Source organism: Numenius arquata, chromosome 9 (genome assembly GCF_964106895.1).
Source record: "Numenius arquata chromosome 9, bNumArq3.hap1.1, whole genome shotgun sequence".
Lineage (NCBI taxonomy): Eukaryota > Metazoa > Chordata > Aves > Charadriiformes > Scolopacidae > Numenius > Numenius arquata.
Genome location: NC_133584.1, coordinates 22,304,628 through 22,325,153, shown reverse-complemented (window position 1 = coordinate 22,325,153; position 20,526 = coordinate 22,304,628). Strand labels below are relative to the sequence as shown.

At 36.7% G+C, this 20,526-nt stretch overlaps 1 protein-coding gene across 1 annotated transcript in view; it reads left to right on the top strand.

Annotated features, from left to right (window-relative positions):
• The window catches only part of CLSTN2 (calsyntenin 2), a 228,044-nt gene that overhangs the window by 139,154 nt on the left and 68,364 nt on the right, over positions 1 to 20,526 (top strand). Inside the window, exons 3-5 of the mRNA XM_074153081.1 lie at positions 226 to 434; positions 7,174 to 7,323; positions 19,861 to 20,046. Coding sequence (XP_074009182.1) covers positions 226 to 434; positions 7,174 to 7,323; positions 19,861 to 20,046 — 545 coding nt within the window. The remainder of the gene's footprint in view (positions 1 to 225; positions 435 to 7,173; positions 7,324 to 19,860; positions 20,047 to 20,526) is intronic.

Genomic DNA, 20,526 nt, shown 5'->3' with positions numbered 1-20,526 from the left:
CTCTCCCTACAAGCTGTGGCACTAGGTTTTTACCTAGTGGCACGTTAAGATGTTAAATTGGGCAAACTAAACACAGAAATGCAATAATATCTCATTTTAGCAGATGTATACATAGTTTTCTAGGTATGTTTTGTTAGTCTTTTCAAGTATTTTGAAAACAAACTGTTAGTGATGTGTCATGATAAACGAATGTTTCCCCTTGATGTCTTTATTTACCTACTTTAGAGCAGTGGTCCATATCCAGGTAAAGGACGTCAATGAGTTTTCACCAGCTTTCAAGGAGAATGTGTATAAGGCCACTGTGACAGAGGGAAAGATCTATGACAGCATACTACAGGTAGAAGCCATAGACGAGGACTGTTCCCCACAGTATAGCCAGATCTGCAATTATGAAATTGTCACAACTGATGTTCCTTTTGCTATCGACAGAAACGGTGAGTATGGAGAAGGAGCAATTGCAAGTTCTGGGACAAATAGCAGCAATTTCTGTAGATAGTGTAATTACCTATTGATGCTAGTTGATAACCTGGATTCAGTTTTAACTTGAGAGTAATCCTGTTCTCATCTCCGAGAATGAAAGAACCATTACACTGAGAAATTCCATCCCTTTTACATAAGATTTGGTCAGAAATTGCCATAGTAGTTTGTTGTGGAAATTAAAATCCCGGTTTTAGATAAGCAATATGTTTCTCTGTCACTCAGTCTATTCTCTTAATTGTCCAGTTTCCTGTCCAAGTGATGGCATTTCCTAATGCAGCATATAACCCTACCTGATACGGTTTATTCACTGGTTTATAGCTAGTCCCATTCTTCTAAATTTTCTGGACTGGAGTCTAAATGTAGAATTGACAGTTTTCTACATATGTTTATTGATTGTTAAAACTTTCAAGGTATGGGTACACAGATCTACCCATTTGTGGTGCTTCCTGAAGCAGATCCATTCTTCTGTAGTATGGAAAAGTATATGCTTTGGATAAGTAGTATATTTTTTTATGGTTTTAGATTTTAGTTGATTTTTCTAATGCATATAATATTACAGGAAAAATAATAAGTGATATCAAGTTTTCCGTATGTGGCAATTTTTGACCTTGGCAGCCCTGTCTGTCAGCTTACTGCATTTTCCATGACACCCTGTCAAGTTCACACCAGGGAAAAGCATGGAACTTGACACTGAATTTGGGAGAGGTGGCTGGGCTGCATTAAAAATGTGTGGAAGATCCTCCCTCCCATTCTCTGCTTGCTTCAGACAGTACAAAATAGTAGCTTTGTTTTTCAAGTACTTCAGCAGTCCCTTATTGGCATCTTTTTGTAGATAAGAGTCCTTGTTCTTGATATTCACATGCTCACGCTTGTGCAGAAGTTCAAAATGGAAATTCCTGTGCTCACCAAACTTTTTTTCTCAGAACAAGCACCCTGTGTGCATGCCCAGCAATGCTCTGACTTATCTTTCCTAACAGAAGCATTTAATCCATGTTGTATGTAGGAGGAGAATGCTTTTTGGAAGTTAAATATGATTTTTGGCCAAATTGGAAATGGAAAGCATGCATGGAGCTACTGTTTTCTCTAAGCAGTCATTTTCATGTTGCGATGTTTTATAAAAACTCCTTTCCCTATCCAAAAGTTATTCATCTTTTTTTGTGCAGTTCTTGCACAATGCACAGCTGAGCATCAAAAGATAACAACCTGTTAGCATCAATAAATTGTAAATGACATTGGGGAAAAAAGACATCTTGTTATAATACATTGGGAGACAAGTATATTATATAGGAGGTATAATCGTAATGAGTATGTTTGTGTTTAAGTAAATGAGGTCAGCTGCTCAGTAATCTTTTGCCAGAGCGATTGCACAAAGGATTTTTTACAGGAAGTGGTCATTTGGCAGTAGATGTTCACGTGTAATTCCCTAGAAGCTTTTCCTCTCTATGGGTTTGTTTTCTAATTCTGAGATTTCCCATGTTGTCATAAAAGGAAGTTCTCTGTGTTTCTGTTTGAAACCATTATTTTTCCAGTGCTCCATGTGACTTGCCAGCATGGCACACGACTGGCAGGTGGTTTCATAATTTCATGCCAGGTTTGGGACAGATATCATGGATAAATAATGTGCTGATATTAGCATGACACAGAGCAGAAATTTCTGTTGCTTATGCTTTTCAGCTCCTATCACACACTGCAGCTGGCTCATGAGTGATCATGGGTTTCTTACAGTCAGAGGCATGATCAAAAGCATGTGAAGTGTCAGGAATCCTTGGTTACATCTTTGTCTTCATGTGCCTGGGACCCGCTTTTCAGCGAAGGCAATGAGAAAATCATTGATTAAAACATGACTTTAAAGCCTGCAGTGAATAATTGGTATAAGGTTGTAATACTTGCAGGTTCTTGGTCATGAATTCAGTTAATATTTTTTGTTCTGTTTGTTCGCTAAAAGCACAGTGCTGCCACAATCAACAGTAATTGCAATCTAATTTGCAATTTTTTAAGATAATGGTAATTGCTTAAACCCACTGGGATTAGAGACGGTGTTAGAAGAGATGGTTGCACTTTCATTTTGTGACAGAAATACGTCGCTTAGTTCCACCATATTTCACAGCTGAGAATGTCTGTCTGTGCCAGCTGATATAAACTTTCTCTGGTGCAAATTCTTTGGCATTGTGCCCATTTTTGTTACATATAGGATGATTACAATAGATGTATGAGATGCCTGGGACTGTCTGTTAATAATGTGCTAATCAGGACTTTGTTCATAGGTTTTTTTACCCATTGTGAAAAACAAGTCTTGGTTCTTGTGTCTTCTGCAAGTTATGATTTTTTCTGCATTTCAGTAACATAAGTGGAATTTCATTGCCTAGAAAGAGTATTTAACCAGATGCTTAGAATCAAACCTAAATACTGCAGCTGGCCCCAAAAGTAGGGAGCGCATGAGGAAAACATGCTAATATCAGTCCCAGATGGTGGATTTTTTTCACCACTAACCTATGAAATTAACCACAAACACAGGCCTTCAGAAAAATGAACATGCTATTCCATCAACTTTTTTTCTTTTGGCAGATCTTTGTCTTTTTAGGCAAAACTTATTTCTTGTCTCTATATCAATCCAGGGAGCATTTTGTTGTCTTGAAAAATTGTATTACACATTGGGGAATATTTGCAGAAAGGAAAAGAGAACCCTCTAGACTATAGCAGTGCACAGTCTACCTCATATTACCAAACTGTGTGAGGCACAAGTGGAGAGGCACACGGCACTGGTGCAGGAAGCAGCACTCAGCTCTGGTGTAGGTCTTTGTAAATTAGGCACCTAAAATAGGTAATATAAAGCTTTCCATTTACATTTGGCATACGTACTTGGTACATAATTTTTTGTGAATAAAATTACATTGTGTTATGAAACAGTAACACTAATAAAATTGACTTTTGTATATGGTGAGCCTAACTTGGAAGGTAATGAACTCTCGGTCATAAAATACAATTGTGTAAATGCAAAGGACAAATTTATGCTGTGTTATGTAACGAATTGGGACTAAAAGTATAAGACATAACACGTTTTAAGATGCTCTTCCATGCAGTTTAGTCCAGTTGTCTTCTTAGCAGAGAATCCCAGTCATCAAGTGAGTTATCATATCAATATTGTGTAGGCTTTTTTCAGGTAACAGAAAAATTAAACCACAGTGCATGGATCTGTTGTAATGCCAGCAGAACAATATTTTTATGGAATTTGCCAGAAATCATGGTCAGATGATCAGAGAATTCAGATATAGATACAGATTCTGTCATGGCTCTGACCTACTCGCATCTCTAAAATGGGGATAACTATATTTACCACGCACCACTGGGAAGCACTTCACAAATACATGTTCAGATTATCCAATATGAAGATTTTTCCAAGAAATGTTGGACTTTTGACAAGAAAGATTGGACCAGATGATCCTTGAAGTCCCTTCCAACCTGGTATTCTGTGATTCTGTGAAGATGAGTTACTGACTTCTCTGTCCAGTCAGTACAGGTTCTATCCAGTTACATATCTTAAAAAATAGACGTAGGCAGGGTCTCACAAGGTCATCCTTTACAGCACTGAGATCTGTGTTAGGAGCTATGCAAACTTCATATTGTCAAAAAAGTAGTAGAATTTTATAGTTAAGCATTTGCATGTGATATTTATTTACTTATTAAACCACAATTTCTTTCCATTATCATTGAAAAGTGCACCTTTTTGACAAGAAGCAATTCTAATCCTTCATTTGACTTATGGTCAAATACAGCTCCTGGTGGCTCTTGGTAGCTGGGATTGTTAGGCTGCCACTCCTATGAGCAGACTGAAGTCAGAGGCCACTCATGTAACACTAGTCCTCATCTCTTTTATGAATTAGGAGATTCAGTTTTATACTTATACACACAGGAATAAGTATTGAATTTAAGAGGGAAATGCCATAGTAAATTAGTCAAGTCTTTCCCCGCTCTTGTGACTGCTTTAAAATAAGATGAAAGGCAGCAATAAAAGTGGGAAGTCTGTGTCAAAATATCTCCAAAACTGACCCTGAAGAAACAGAGGTATAAATATGTGTGTCCTCAGGAAGGAATTTTTATATTCCTCTTGGCACTTATCTGTTTTTTGTTTTTAAAATCTGTTATAGCTTTGGGTATTTCCAGAAAAAGGCAGAGATTTAGAAAGACAAAAAAATTAATTTTATGGCCTAATTGTGAACTGTGTAGAAAAGTACTTACTTCTCCCATTAAAATTTTCTTTTTTAAAAAATGTTATTGATTACCTTTTTTGTTTATGGGTGAGTTATAAATAGACATTCTCAGTCTATCAACTCTAAAACTTTAATTAGTCTGTATTTATAACACTTCCCTTCTGTGTCTACTTTTTAATCATATTGGTTAAATTGTAAAATAACAAAGAAGCATAAAGCATGGTAACAGAAAAAAAGAATAATTGGGAAATAAATAAACATTCAGTAACAAGGTATCCAAATGATCTTTCAGAATAACACCTAATAGACAGAATCTTTGTAGTCCAAATCTTAACAGACCATCATGAAATATAAATCTTGGAAGACAGATTTAGTGAAATGCAAATACATTGTAATGACTTATAAATCTTAGAGGAGGGTTAGTGTGCCACACAAATTCTAGCTAATGTAGATTCAGATAATTTTGATTTCTTGAGAATTATCTCTGCTGATCATGGACTGATATAATACCAAGGAGAATCAAATAAGGAAACATAAAGATTCATATAAGAAATAATATAATGCAGAAAGGAAAGAGCAACTGAGCAGATATTAAAGAAATAATGAAGTATACAATGGCAGTTTTTCATTAAATCCCCTTAGGCAGGTATTAATCTAGCAACTCAAGATAGCAAGATGGGTAGATTAAATTGCTTTACCAATTACTAACTCAAAAATAATGAAGTAGTTGATATTGTTATTGCAGTTGCTTTTGTGATGGGAAAATCCATCTACATGGCAGACTTAAAAATGCCTGGCAAGGTGAGGTGCCTGAGCGAGAGAACCAAGGAAGCTGTAGATACAGCACTGTTCCATGTTAGCCTTCAGCAGGTCCTTCTGCCTCTCTATTTGAGACATAAAATCAGTGATAGGTCTTGTCCCCTTCTATGCCCTGCCCTAAAAGGCAGGGGTAAAGACTCAAAAACAACAAAAATTGGAGCATTGGGCCTGATTTATATCTGCAGATGTAAGGGTCTATTTAAAGTACAAATTTTGAACCAGAAGATGGTGATAACTGCAAAAGTAGCCCTCCATCAGGCCTGACCTGAAGAGTTTCAGTTGAACTACTCCAGTTGGCTTTAATGTAGCAGTCGTAAAAGTGTTGGGCTCTGACAAGATAAGTAGTGTGTGTGAGAGACACCTGCTCAAAGTCTTTATTTGTCAAACTGGTGGAGGTTTAGTGCAAGACTTATTCAAGAATTCTCATTTGTCTGCTTTCGCCTGCCTCTCATTCATTTGAATGAACCACACACACACCCCCAAACCCCCAGACACTGCCAGCGTGGCTAACAACAGGTACTTTAACCACCTATGGGAATTGGATCACTGTATTTCACTAAACTCCAGGATTTGGGTGCTCCCCATTCCAAACTTATCCCAAACAACTTATTTTGCAGATCCATGCTTGAAAGCAGTTGTTATGTTGTGAGAACCCGAGGGTGTCTTAATCGCATCCTCAGAATCATTACAAACCCCTCCCAGACCAACAATCGGACCCGGACCTAACATATGTGTAGCATTAATTCAGAGCAAGTTTGTTTTTTGAATTCAAGAACAAACATCCAGAGAGACGGTATAACAAACAGCCCTGAGCAAAAGTGTGAAACATATTATACAGTTCCAATTTGAAAAAGAGGTGCATTTCAGTGAAATGGGCAGAATTAAAATGCTGAACTCATTACTTACAAAAACATGCATTCTGCATGGTAATCTTCCAGTCCTGCAGGAAGTACTCTGAGAAAGATCTTTCCCTTTTCTTGTGGAAGTTGTAATGTCTTTGTTCCCAAAACAGGTAATTTGCCACCTTTATATATGCGTGAGATTCAGCAGATAATCTCTGTTGTTGCTGAGTTTTATTTTCCATGTGATAGCTCTGTCCTGTCATATCAAATACTCCAAAGTGCTCTAATGTAGAAGGCGATTCTGGGGCTTTTCCTTTTTTTTAAAACCCAGGGAAAGATGTTAAAAGGCTAAAAATCTTTCTCACCTAAAGGGTAATAGCTTTAGAGAAAAAAGGAAGATACCTAGGCTGGGGAGATGTTCAGCAGTGGATCACGGGAATGTGGCTGCCATGTTAGAGCAATGTATTCTGGGAAGATGTAGGAAATGACGTTGCACTACTCATACTTTACATTTCAAGATGTAACTGATAATTAGTTTTAGAGTCTTACTTCACACAGTGTTGTTGAGCAGATGTTTAATAACATAGACATGCCCATATTATATGCCTAGCATCTTGTATTTGCCTAAGAATGTCTTTATTTCTGTGCTGGATTGAAAGAATATATTTCCTATACCTCATAACTGTCCTGCCTGTGGATGTCCCATGTCCTTCAAAGAGCTTTCTGGTCACAAAGGACTCAATTAACTAGTTCCCAGATATTATAGTCTGTATATGTTTAGCCAATAAGTAATTTCTGAATGTTATCTTTTATTGAATCTATAGGCAACATCAGAAACACTGAGAAACTGAACTATGATAAACAGCACCAGTATGAGATAATGGTAACGGCTTTTGACTGTGGGCAAAAACATGCAACGGAAGATGTCTTAGTACGAGTTAATGTCAAACCAGTGTGCAAACCAGGCTGGCAAGGTAAGATTTAATAGTTTATATATTTTAATTTTTTGTTTAAATCTCTTTTCTTTGGTGTTTTCCTACCACCGCACAGTAAAGAAACTAGGGTGCTTATTGCAGTTGCTATTTCTTATGCTTACTTCATTCCAACCTGTTAAAGAAGTGGATAATAATCCCATACTTGTTTACATTTGCCATGTTTCTTCTCTAGTCAGAACAAAGAACAGATTAGAAAAAATAGAAAAAAGACAAATTTGTATTCTAATAAGATATTTTATAATTCATTCTGAATATACTGAAACGTTAAAGTATGCTTCTCATTTGCCTTATTCCTGTGACTCTTTTCAATAAAACTTTTGAAATCACCATGACAAGATACTTGTTCTTGTTCCAGGCACAGAAGTTGCTTTCATGTGCAGGCATGCATGTGTCAAGGCATGCTCAACCAGCAGTGGGAGTGAAAGCCATTTTTTTAATCCTGATTACTGTCTTCATATTGAGACATTTCAGTAGGAATTGATTTTTCTAAAAAGGTTATAAGGATCTACAGTCTATCTAAAATGGAGGAAAAAACAACTGGCAATGTACTAGGAAGATAGATATGCCACAAATTATAAGGAATTAAGATGAAAGTGTGAGCTGTATTAAGGACAAACCAACTGGATGTAACCACATTATGCAAATTTCATTCAGGACTAGCCTGACCTTCAAAACTGTAATTTTTAAAGAGAATGTTTGAGAAGGAAGAAATCAGTTTGGCTGCTGTATTTGAAGTTAAATTTGCAGACTGACATTTAGAAGAAAAAAAGTTTTCTTTGTAAAATGAGAAGCCCTAGTCTAGAGGACCTTGTAATGAAACGTGTGCAATATCGTGATTCCACTTTCACAGTCCTCACGTAGAGCAGAACCACATTTTAATTTTTCAGGGATGAACTAGTTCCCCACCCACCCAAGTATTTGAAGAGCATTTTTATTTAAAAAATTTAGTACCTATGAACTATTTCCATATTTTCTAACTGATCTTATCAGTCAAAACCCCATAATTTCTTCTATAAAAGCAATATGGTCTCTTTACACTGCAGAAATGTTTAGGTTCCATTTTATGGAGTCATCTCAAATAAGTTAATTACTCCCAAATTAGCTTGGAGTTTGTACTAAAATGGGTGCAATTGATGATTTTAATTTTATTTCCATATTATTTCCATTTAGGTATTTTATTGATTGAATAATTTTTGCAAAGATACCTTACTAATGGTGTGTTTGTATTGCCCAATATTGTCATACTTATTTCATATTTCAAGCATCAGTTATAGGATAGATGGTCATTGCTGGTCCCATCAGGTGGATGTAGATACCAGGTAGCAAATAAAAGAAATAGAAATAACCTCAAATAAGGTTTGTTTTATTTTTTTTTTGATGCTCTCTTCATCTTAGATTATGTGAAGTGTTTAAAAGGTATTAAGTTTTTAATGAACAGCTCTAATTCAGCTATTGTTGTTTTATGCATGCAAAATACATTTTCTTCTCTTCTAGAAGTCAGAGCTGTACGTGGCTGATGGTTTGGTTAACACTAGGTATTTAATATGAGAGGTTACCAGCTTGGTATTTTCAGTGCTATGGTGAGAAAATAGACAGGGAAAAGAGCGTATATAAAGCAATAACTCAAAAAAAAGAATGCAATACATAAGAAAGTTTAAAGCAGCTTGTCTGAAGCATCCCAGATAGGAAAAGATATGCTTTGATAGCATTCATTATGCTTGAATTCGGGCTTTTTGTTTATTTCTGTGGCAACTTGGCACAACCATTCTTTCTCCCTTCTGATATGATAAAGTTTTATGATGGGTCTTTATCATAAGCAAGGTAAAAGTACAAAATAACTCAATATGTTCTGCTCTAGCATATTCCATGCCATCCACATGGAATTGTACCTTTCAATCTGTCAAACAGGTGACTGCTTCACTTCATTGGCGTGTCTCTGGGTCAAGTTGCACAAAGTGCAAGGCATAGTGTTTGCTGCTCAGGGTATAAGGTCTTTAGGTAAACAATTGGGTAGATATGACTTTAGTTCTTAATTACTAAGTCATTAATTATAATTTGAAAATGATCTGCAACATTATACTTCCAAAATTTTCTGCATTTCTCTTAATGAGATATTTTTTTATACCTACTTATTTTTAAAGGTGAAGATAATCACAGAGGTGATGGTTTTTTCCACTTTGAGCCAATATCTGCAAAAATTAACTCTTGCTAGGAAAAAAAGCCCCAACAAATACGTGGTATTTCTAGTACTTAAAGAGGAGATCTGGAGACTGCAAATGGATGATATATATAGTGTTCTTTCTTCCCCATGTCTGTCACTCAGACCTCCTCACAGAGGCAGCCATCAGGTGTGCTCCATCTTCTTTGGAATAATGATATATTTGAAGATTAGATGGCTAATGGAGGTACAATAATGTTTTGCTTGACAGAAAAGATGAATATTCTGAGCCTTTGGTTATAACATAGAAGTTGTCAAAATGCAATATATGATTTTTTTTCTTGTTCTTCAATGTTAGCTTGAACAAAGAAATACTTGGAATTTCAATTTATAGCATTGTCAGTTAGTTCTTAAGAGCTACTGGCTTTAGTAATCTGTAATACTGTGCAGTTCTTTCTGTGACTATCATGAATAAAGATTGTAGTAGTCTACCACAAATTCAGTGTTAAAAATTTCAGTGCAATAAATTTCAATCCAGGTGTCCCTCAAACAGCCTGCATTGTGCAGGGATGGAACAAGGAAGAATACGTTTACATAAAATAATGTACAAAATTCTTCCTGTTTCTAGAGGCCAACTTCACATGGCTGACTTGTACAGCAGAGCAAATAAGACTCAACAAGCCAAGTTGATATCCTTTAAACAATATTCCCTTGGATTAATAGCATTTAAGTCTTTATTAAATCTAGGAGCTTCTTCCCTGCTCTTTGAAGATGGACATTAAAATACAATTAGCAAGCATTCCCACACAGACATTTTCAGGTAACAGCAAGCCTCCACTCTATTAAGAAGCAACTTTAGAAACAAACTGGACCCAAACTGACATAACATCATTCTGAGCAGACCACTCTGAAATGTTATTAGTATCCTAAACAAACTAAAAATGTGAATCAATGAACATAATTTGTTCCTAATCAGTTATTTTAATTGGAAATTCTCATTAGTGAGTTTTGTCAACTGATTTACAGCTATGCTACAAATTCTCTTCATACTACCTGTGTGCTAATTTTCATGGTTTTCAAAAAATGGAGTGATCATTTACTGCCGGGTAAGTAGACTACATTATAAAGAAAAGGTAGAGGATAGTATTTCTGAAACCATAATGGGCAGGTTTGCAGTTGAAGTTATTTCTATTTTTGTTTACTTTATTATTTTTTTTTAAACACAATTAACGGGTTTCCATACTAAGATTCCCTACACTTATCTTCAAGTTCTATGAACCCATATACTCAGTTAACCTAACTACCTGAGGTAACAATATCAAGTAGAAGTTCCTTAAAAATTCAATGACTTTTCACTTAGTGTTTGCTTAGAAATGGTTTTGAAATAAAAGCTTCTCGGTTTATTTACCTAATAGGCTATAAAAATATTTAATAAGAGTAGTTAATGTATCAAAGATATTACATGTTACTTGTTTTTTAGGGCATGCAGGCCTCACTAAGGTGACCTAGGGCTTTGCTACCACCAAAAGGTACATTCTTAACACCTCTTTAATGTTGAATAGTCATTCATAGGCCATGTACAAGTCAGATGAGCTCACTTTTCCTGCTGAAATATAATCTTTCTTTTGTTCAGAGAAGGGCAGGACCTTCTCTTTTAGTAGCAGAGTGATCTTAGATCACTTCTGAGTAAAAATACTTCATAGATGCTATTTGCAGTAGATGCCGAGTGATTTTTAGAATGGTATTCATGTGGGCTTTCTAGTAAAATCCAATTACAGAGGAAAACCAAAACTGTATTGGCTTTTGAGCTGTCAGTGGTTTTAACAAGGAGCAATGTGATTACTAAAGCAATTGGATATTTGGAGGAGAGTAGTCAAGTACAGAAACCTTGCTTATGAGAATAATATTCCTGGTCTTCAGGAACAATTTTTAAAAGCCCAAGTATTTTCTGCAATAAATATAAATGATATCTATTCTTTTTATGCACATACCTAACAGTTTAAAATGCAATGCTTGTGTTATCTTAGCTATAAGATATTTACCCATATTTTAAAAATAAAATTTATTGCTAAGTAGAGAGCCTTATGCCAGTCCTAGCTTGGAGCTGCTGTGCATACATTAGCCATGCATCCTTAAAACAAGGTAATCCTAACAAAATGCTTACATTCAGCAATTAACTTGAATGGTGTTATTTAGTAGAATACTTATTTCAGACATTTGAAAACTAATTGAACTTCTGAGTGCTTTTGATTTTTGAGCTCAAAGTTTACCTAAGTTCATACTCATTTATGTACTTGTATCAGCATTATTTTTGCTTTTGTTTGACTGTCAGACAGATTTAGAGAAAGCAGTCATACCTGTTTCAATCTAACTTTTAAGATATGCTCTCCTTTCCTCAGGGAATTCTGTGTATGCATTACAGCTAAATACATCTTTCCTGAACGCTTCAGATAAGGTTTTTTCACATGCTGCTTTTTACTGTAGCCTCTTACTGGACACACAGTGCTTTATGTATTCCAAAACGGCCTTTCTTTTGCCTGGCTATATCAGACTGGTAGCTTGTGGACATGCTGCTATTGACCTAATGGAATCAGCTCTTCTGTGTGTCATTTTTCAGTGATGACCCACCAGTTTGCTGAAGTTCCTGACTGTGAGCTGGCACTTCTATCATTACTACAAAGCAATCTTTCTATAACACTAGTTCTCAAGGTCATCTTATTCTGTGCTTGGGATATCCTCTTTCTATATTGACTTCCAATGTAGAATTGCCTTCCGGTTTTGTCACTAGCAGAAGTAATTAACTCAGTCCTGGTTTTGTGCCAAGACCATTAATGGAAATATCAAATAACAATCCCAAGGCAGATTCACAAGGATCTTTACTAGTTATTTCCCTGTGTACCATGAACTTTGCATTTTCAGAGTAAACCTTTATTGCCCTTTCTTTAGGCAGTTCTGTATACGTTACAATTGAAATACTAAACCCTGGCTTTTCTATCTTAACTGATACAAGATGTATTTAACTAGATTTTTATTTCCATATAGTTCTGTTGACATTCACTCCTTTGTTCACCTTTCTGCATTTACAGTTATTAAAAAAAGCTTTCCTTTTTTGGCATCCTCAATTCAATTTATTTCAATGACTAGTCCATGTAGTGTTTCAGAGTCTGTCTTTTAAAATTTGAGAAGCTTTTTGCGTACTCCTCAGTAGAGAAATCCCTTGGAATACCAGAATCCAAACACTAGTCACAGCCCTTGTTCTACAGGGTAACTAGAAAGCTGTCTCTTCCCATAACGAGATCTTTATATGGTAGTTTGTCCTTCTGAAAACATTAGAAGTCTCTAACCACATCTAAACTTGGTGTCAAGGAGCAGCAAGAGCAGGGCTACTCCCCGAAGGTAGGCAAGCCGGGAGCCAATTGTAATAACAGAGCTGGCAGAGCCTTCATCACCAAGGGCAAACACCTCACCCAACGGAGGTGAACAGGGCGGACCCAGAGATGGAGGCCAGGTTCAGCCAAGAGCCCAGATCCTCAGGCATGTTCGTGGTGAGGAGGCAGGCCCCAGGAAATCAATCCATAGTTGAGAGTGGGATCAGGTCACTGGGCAGGTCCATAGTGATGAGGCAAGTCTGTCAAGCCAGAAAGCCAGCCCATGGGTTGACTTCTGGATAAAGGGACCTTATGGCCAGAGCTGTGGCTGAGCTAGCGACCATCACCCCTACAGTGTCATAGGTCAGGCTGGGACTGAAGTGCTGGGGCTGAGCTTAAATAGAACTCCTGGCCTATGGGTACAAATGGAGGCCTCAGGTGAGGCCTACAGAGGCTCCTTAGGGCTTATTAGTGCTCTTGGGGATCTGACATGCAGTTTGCTGCAGTAAATACCTATTATTATTCAAACACAATCTCACAACAAATAATAGTTTAACCTATGCTGTTGTTTCTTTTTTTTTTTTTATTCTTATGTGTTTATTTTGTATAATTAGGCACTATTAGGACTTGGGGTTTTATCACTCCATGGAGTATTCAGTGTCACTAGTTCAGACACGACTGCTGTTCCACTAACTCCTGCAACAGCATATTTTGCCACTACCCTGCAGTAGTCCAAATTTCTGTCTCCCTCTTTTTTCTTGATTTTTAAACTATTAGCATGCTGCAGAAAGAAAAGGTGTGTATTTTTGTTTCTTTATGCTTATGAGATCTGCATTCAAAGCTCTTAGCAAACCATGGTGCCTTAGCAGGGCTTGAGAAGTTAGTTTGAGTCTTCTCTTTGCTATGGAGAGGCTTTAACTGGGTCAGACTTTTGGATTATCGTTTCCTTAACAAATCACTCATCATATTTAACATGCTTAAATTTGTATGTGGTATCAGATTTAGCAGTCCTGTCATTTGTATGTTACTAGCTTATAGATTAGCTCTCAAACCTATACGTGTTTATTAGGCTTTTTTTTTTAGTTGTGACTAGTGGTGCTGGATGAGAAGTGATCTTTTGCCCCTTAAAAAAATGAACAGAACTTTAAAGATTATTTTCCAGTGTTGGTTAAAAACAGTCATCTTTTATGTATATATGCATGTGTATGTACGTATATGTATATATGTTATTCATATACATATATATATTTCTTTAAAAATAGGGGGAATGTAATTTAAAAAAATATCCTAAGTTATATTTATGTGTGTTACTTATGGTATTTGTGTGTGTTATTAAACACACACAAGAAGCATGATTCTACCTGATTCTTAAATCTTGTTTCATTTTTGGAATAATTTCTACCAAACTTCCCTAGCAAAATACATGTCCGCTAGCAGCGGTAGGAATTGTGGCAACCATTGTAAAGCTCCTTACTTGGTTCCCAAGAGAGAAAGCTGCTTTTTTTTCCCTGTCACTGGTGACCGCTTGACCCTTTAAAACTTAGCAAATTGTTTTTAGAAAATTATATTCTGTGCAGCACTCAGTGACATTGATGGATCCTGGAAGTAGCATTCTGCTGATGGTTATTAGCTCATTTGTGGCACTTTAACTAGGGAACATCCTACCAAAATCTCTCCTTTGTAAAATGATCAATTTCCTGAATGGGAAACTGCTTAGATAACCTGAACAGACCTGGTTCTTTTTAGTAGCTCAGGATCTTCACAGAAACAAAGGTATTTAAGCAAGGGCCAGGCATACATGCACTATTAGTCTTTTCTCTAACTTTCCTTCTGAGATGCCAGGGCATAGCAGGTGACCCATTTTAACATTGATGATATACTTTAAAATTTAAATAATAATGTTAACTCAATTTTGTTCATCTGTAATCTGTGCCAAGAAATAACATTCAGAGTTTCTTGAAAGGTCTGTTGCAAGGCTGAAGTTTCCTTTTTTTGCAAGTAAAAATATTACTTTTTCACAAGTTGTGAGGAAGGTTAGTCAGGAAATGGGGGAGCAGAGCAGTTCTTTCGCATGTGGAGAATGCCTAATTGTACAGCAGGTACTGAGGTGGCTGCAACATGATATTCTGGAACAAGTGCGCTTTCCAGTACATTCATGGTGTTGAAAGAAAATCATAGTTTTGTGAGGACAATGCAACGATCTTCCAAATATCATTGGTCGGCATCTAAAGCTGTCTGACTGCAGCTTTTAAGATACAAGGAGTTTCATAAATCCTGAAAATAAGTGTACTTTTGTCAAAACTACAGAGACATTTCTGGTCTTGTTTGAAATGTTTTGTGTATACTGATATTTCTATTTATTTTATATTGTTTCAGATCTTCAAATTAATAGAGAGGAAAATGTTTAATTTAAAAAAAAAAACCCACAAAAGAAAAAAAAAAACAAAAACCAACAAACAAACAACAACTTCAGCAAAGTCGTGAAGTATATAAGTTGGTTTTTTTAAAAAAAAAAGAAGCAGAATAAGGTTTAGCCAAGTATCCAGCCTACATAGATAGGACAGATGCGAAGATGCTGTAGAAGAAACAGAAGATCTACCAGTTACATTGCTCTGGTGACTTACGTTCCAGCTATTGTCTAGAGATGCTGCAGAGACTGACTAATAGTACTACATAGATTTTATCTTACATTTGGCTGCCAGGATGCACATCCAGTCCAACATGAGAGAAGTTTTGCATTTCATACTCATAGCAGGAGTTGTGTTGCAATTGTCTTTAATTACCTTGCCATCATTTTTAGTGAGGTGGAATAAAAGTTTCATGGCCACACACATGTAGAAGGGAACATGAATCAGGTCATACCTTCTTTGCACATGTGAATGCCATACTCCTTCAAGGAAAAATCAGATTAAATCATTCTCAGTGTCATCAAGCATTAGAAAGGAATTAAAATATAATACATGGTTCACAAGGAAAGAGAGCCACGTACAAAACTGTTAAGTGTAGAGATCAAGGAAGGCCTTTACATTATCCTCCTGTTAAAAGGGAAATTTATTTAGTGCATTGGGATTTACTTATAAAGGCTCAAACTGTCACTAAAGTTTGATTCATTTTGATCTTGGAGTGGTTTGAGAATCTCAGCGATCAAGATCCAAGTTTACATGGTTATTTTATAATTGATGAAATATGAACCACAAACTTGACATTGTGTTATTTACACTCTAATGTGGCAATGTTGTAGGTATAATCCAGCTGGGGCTGTCTTATATTGCCTGGAAGAGCTTTATACCACAAGAGGCAAGCAAAAGCCCATTGAATAAAAAAATCCAAACAAAGGCTGTCTTCTGCAGGATTAAACAGGGATAGTTTTATTCAAGCTTTTCCCATAGGATTAGTCTTCCCCCGCTACTGGGGAGACAGTGCTTACCTTTCTAAGCTTGCACTGTAACGTGGTGTCGTTGCATGTCAGTTTGTGGCAAAGGAAAAACCATGTTGATTGAGTTTAGTGCAACCTACCATTTCAGATGGGATTACGTATCTTTTGACTGTTTGCATAACCCTAGACATGACTCACATTTTAAGATACAGTTTTTAAATATCTGAAATTCAGAGGTTTTTTTAGACTCAGATTACATAAGACTTTCTCTGAGTCAGTTTCAGAGGAATCGAAAAAGTGCCACCACGTTTTCCTGAGAGGAAGGTGCTGATCTTTTGAATGTGTCCACTACGGGATGTCATTCTGGGAGAAAGAAAAATAATGATCTTTACCACGCGCAAAATTAAATTAAAAACTTGGATTTTTCTCACAATAAGCTCTTCACACTGCCACCGCTTGTTTTGCTTGTTCTAACTCTATGAGTTTTCCAACATTACTAACTTTACTGGTGGTGAGATACAGGGGGTGCCAGCCTCAGCTTCAACACCTCTGGGATGCTGAAATGCCATGGGGACAGATACTACATAAATAAGCCAGTTGATTTGCATCAGAGCTATTACCACATTTAAGGACTGTCGTGCTATCAGAGATTGTATCATACTCTAGTATTGCCTTGTGCCTGCCTGGGAATGTCTTCTGCATGGAGAGGACTCCTTGGTGGACTTCTTAAATCAGCACCAAGTCAATGAAAGACATGCTAGTGGGTTTTAGGATGGTGCAGAGGACCAAGATACAAAGACCCTAGTTCAAGTCTAGTTGATGTTTTACAATTTAGAGCTGAGATAAATGCATGTGATTTAGAACATTTAGGGTTTATGATCTCTGGGTACGCATTACCGCTTTTGACAAGTTGAAAGGTAATACTGTGAAATGAAACTCCTCTTCCAATCCAAGGGATATTCATGTGGCAGAAACAGAGGTCTTCCATTATTCTTCCCTGTAAGCAGTGGCATTTTATATAGCATGTTTTTTTATAAGACATTCTTCATATAACTGGAAGTGAGTGTGCAGCTGCAGATATGTTACAGTTAATAATTCAGACACAGCTCACATAACATTTAAGAATATTTTGCATGAATGCCAGATAATTTGATAGAGCTGAGAAATGAAAATGGGCTGAAACCTGAAAGCTGTTGAGATGGTAAAAAATGTTTCAGATACATATAAGACTCCTTATTTTTCATTTTGGGTAAAGGTATATAATGGTTTAACTGGTGAATAAGAGACTATAAAGATCAATAATTCATATATTGATGTGTACATATGATTTATACATATATTCATGTATAAAACCCAACACAGTTTTATTTTTACCTTAAGTATCTGAAGAATTTTCTGCTCTTGTTTGGTTGGAAAAATGTTAACCTCAAGTTTCTGGAATGGATAGGGTACAGAAATCTGTTATTGTAATGATGAACCTTATATGATACTTGAAATTCTAAGGGAACTGTTTAAGTCGGCAACTGCAGACAAATTATGCAATGCTGCAGATCAAATCTTAATATGGGATGAATGGGCTGAGTATTATTACTGAATATTACTACTAAAATTGCAACTCAGCTGATGTGTGCACAGGCAATAAAGTAGCCATAGTTCTTTTAGTCAGTGATGTGCAAGTCCTAAAGATTTTAGTAAAAATAGATACTAAACATACTTTTAGAATGTTTCATGAAGTCTTAGCTTCCTCTTAAGAACAAAATGGTTTATGATTACCATTTAGATTAAAAGTCATGAAGAAAATCTGAGAATTTTGAAATGCAGACCAGTGACTGCCAACATCCTGTCTCCTTTGTCTGGACTCTGAACTAATGATTGTTCTATATTTCAAAATGTTTGCTTCAGATTTTCTTGTAAATTTTAATCTGGTTTAAGACGGTGGGGAGAGCACCCTTTTTCAAGCTTTCTGAAAATGAGGTCAGTTGAACACCAAACACTTCACCTACTAAATGCCTGTATATATATATTTTTTTTTTATTACTTTTCCTTCCACTGATATTTAGAAACAATGTCTGAGTATTTGCTTTAATAGATTTCATTGACTGCCAGGACTTAGAATTTTTTCATTTATGGAGTCCTCTTTACCTAGGGCTAAAAAAAGTCAGTGAAACTTCAGCTGTGTAGGCAACAGTACTTCTTTTGACAAATTGTGCAGATACACAGATGTACACATTAGGTAGCAGAACTGAGTAGTTTTCTGACTTCAAAATAATTACCTATTCGCATCTCTGTATTAATGTGGCATTCTTATTTATGTTGCATGGTAACTTGGCTGGAGTTGGCTAAAATGTATGAGAAAGATATGAACCTGTTAGAGCAGGTCCAGAGGAGGGCCATGAAAATGGCCAAAGGGCTGGAACATCTCTCCTATGAAGACAGGCTGAGAGAGGGGGATTGTTCAGCCAGGAGCAGAGAAGGCTCCGGGAAAACCTTACCGTGGCCTTTCAGTACTTGAAGTGGGCTTATAAGAAAGATGGAGAGAGATTTCATATCTAGGCCTGTAGTGACAGGAGGTAACAGTTTTAAACTGAAAGACGGTAGATTTAGATTGCATATAAGGAAAAAATTCTTTACTATAAGGATGGTGAGACACTGGAACAGGCTTCCCGGAGAAGGTGTGGATGCCCCATCACTGAAAGTCTTCAAGGTCAGATTGGATGGGGCTTTGGCAACCTGATCTACTGAAATAATGTCCCTGCCCATAGCAGGAGGGTTGGACTAAATGATCTTTGAAGGTCCCTTGCAACCCAAACCATTCTATGATTCTATGAAAATATGGACTGTAAAGATAGCTGAAATGCATGTTTTTAATTAAGGCTGCTTGTTTGGGTCTTCTCTGAAGCAGGTTGCAAACACCATGATTAATTGGATTTAAAAATTAAACGCTTCAGTTGAGAAGCATAGTGGTATGCACGGCGTGTCCAGGTGGCTGCCTAAGGCAGGTGGTAGTTTAAATGTAGAGGGCTGTGATACATCTGCATTAGCAGAACCACAGATTAGTGAGATGTGGCTGAAAGCATGAGTAGTCCTTTCAGCTGTAACTTTCTGTCATTAATACTTCATAAAATTAGGAAGACGTTTGAAGACAAGAAGTGGCATTACAGATGTGTTATGTTAGCTTTTGGTCACAGTCCAGTGAGAATGATGTATATAGCCTGGTCCTTGGAGATATTTGTTCTGTATTACAAAACTATGAAATCTGACCAAATTCAGTGCAGCTGACAGCCTCGTTCCTCTAGAGCTAGCTTGTAGTCTGTCACAGGGACATGGACGTTGGATATCCAGACTGATGCCAATTAGCACTTCTTGTCAGGACATGTATGTACTCTATGCTTATGTGACTCTAGCAGCAGTAGTATTACTTAATTGAGCCTGACACTCTTCTCCAAAGAGGGGCAAAACCCAGTTTTTTTAGGACAGTAACTTATTGATGCCAAATAGAAAAACATTTACTTTTGTCTTAGACAGTGACCTTTGAGAATGATTTGTCTTTCAAAATTATATAACTCCCTTCCCTTTTGTAATCACTCTCGGATCTTTTTGTTGTTTTTTTCCAGACTGGAACAAACGGATTGAATACAAGCCTGGTTCTGGCAGCATACCTTTGTTTCCCAGTATTCGTCTAGAAACATGTGATGGGCCAGTTTCCTCAATACATACCACCATTGAATTACAGACCAATTACATTGGAAAGGGCTGTGATCGTGAAACATACTCAGAAAAATCTCTGCAGAAATTATGTGGTATGGATATGACTTTCAGATGATATAATAATCATATTTTTCCAGATAAAGCACCAGTTCCTGTGAGCTCTAAGCACTCGATATGTGGCTTTAGCTCAGCTGGTTCATTTGGGATTGCAGCAATGAAAATGAAGGGGGTAGTGATATTTGACTGGTGTTCCATTCTTCTTTTCCATTAGTTTTCACTCTTTTTCATACCTTCTCCCTGCTTTAATTTTATTTTCCTCTCCTGCTCCTCTTCCTTTCTCTGTTTTCTCTCTTTTCTCATTCCACCTCTTCCTCTCTTTCTTCCCTCTGCCACTAATACTGGTGTGACAGTGTAGTGAGATTTCAGGTATAGATTTGCCATCATAGGAAGACCATAGGATTTGATGAGAATTGAACTTCCATCTTGTGTTTCAGTCTTCCTGACTCAGCTTTCTCTTCTGCTGCTAAGTCCTGTGCCAGAGTAAAACCAAACAAAAAATAAAGGAACATTTG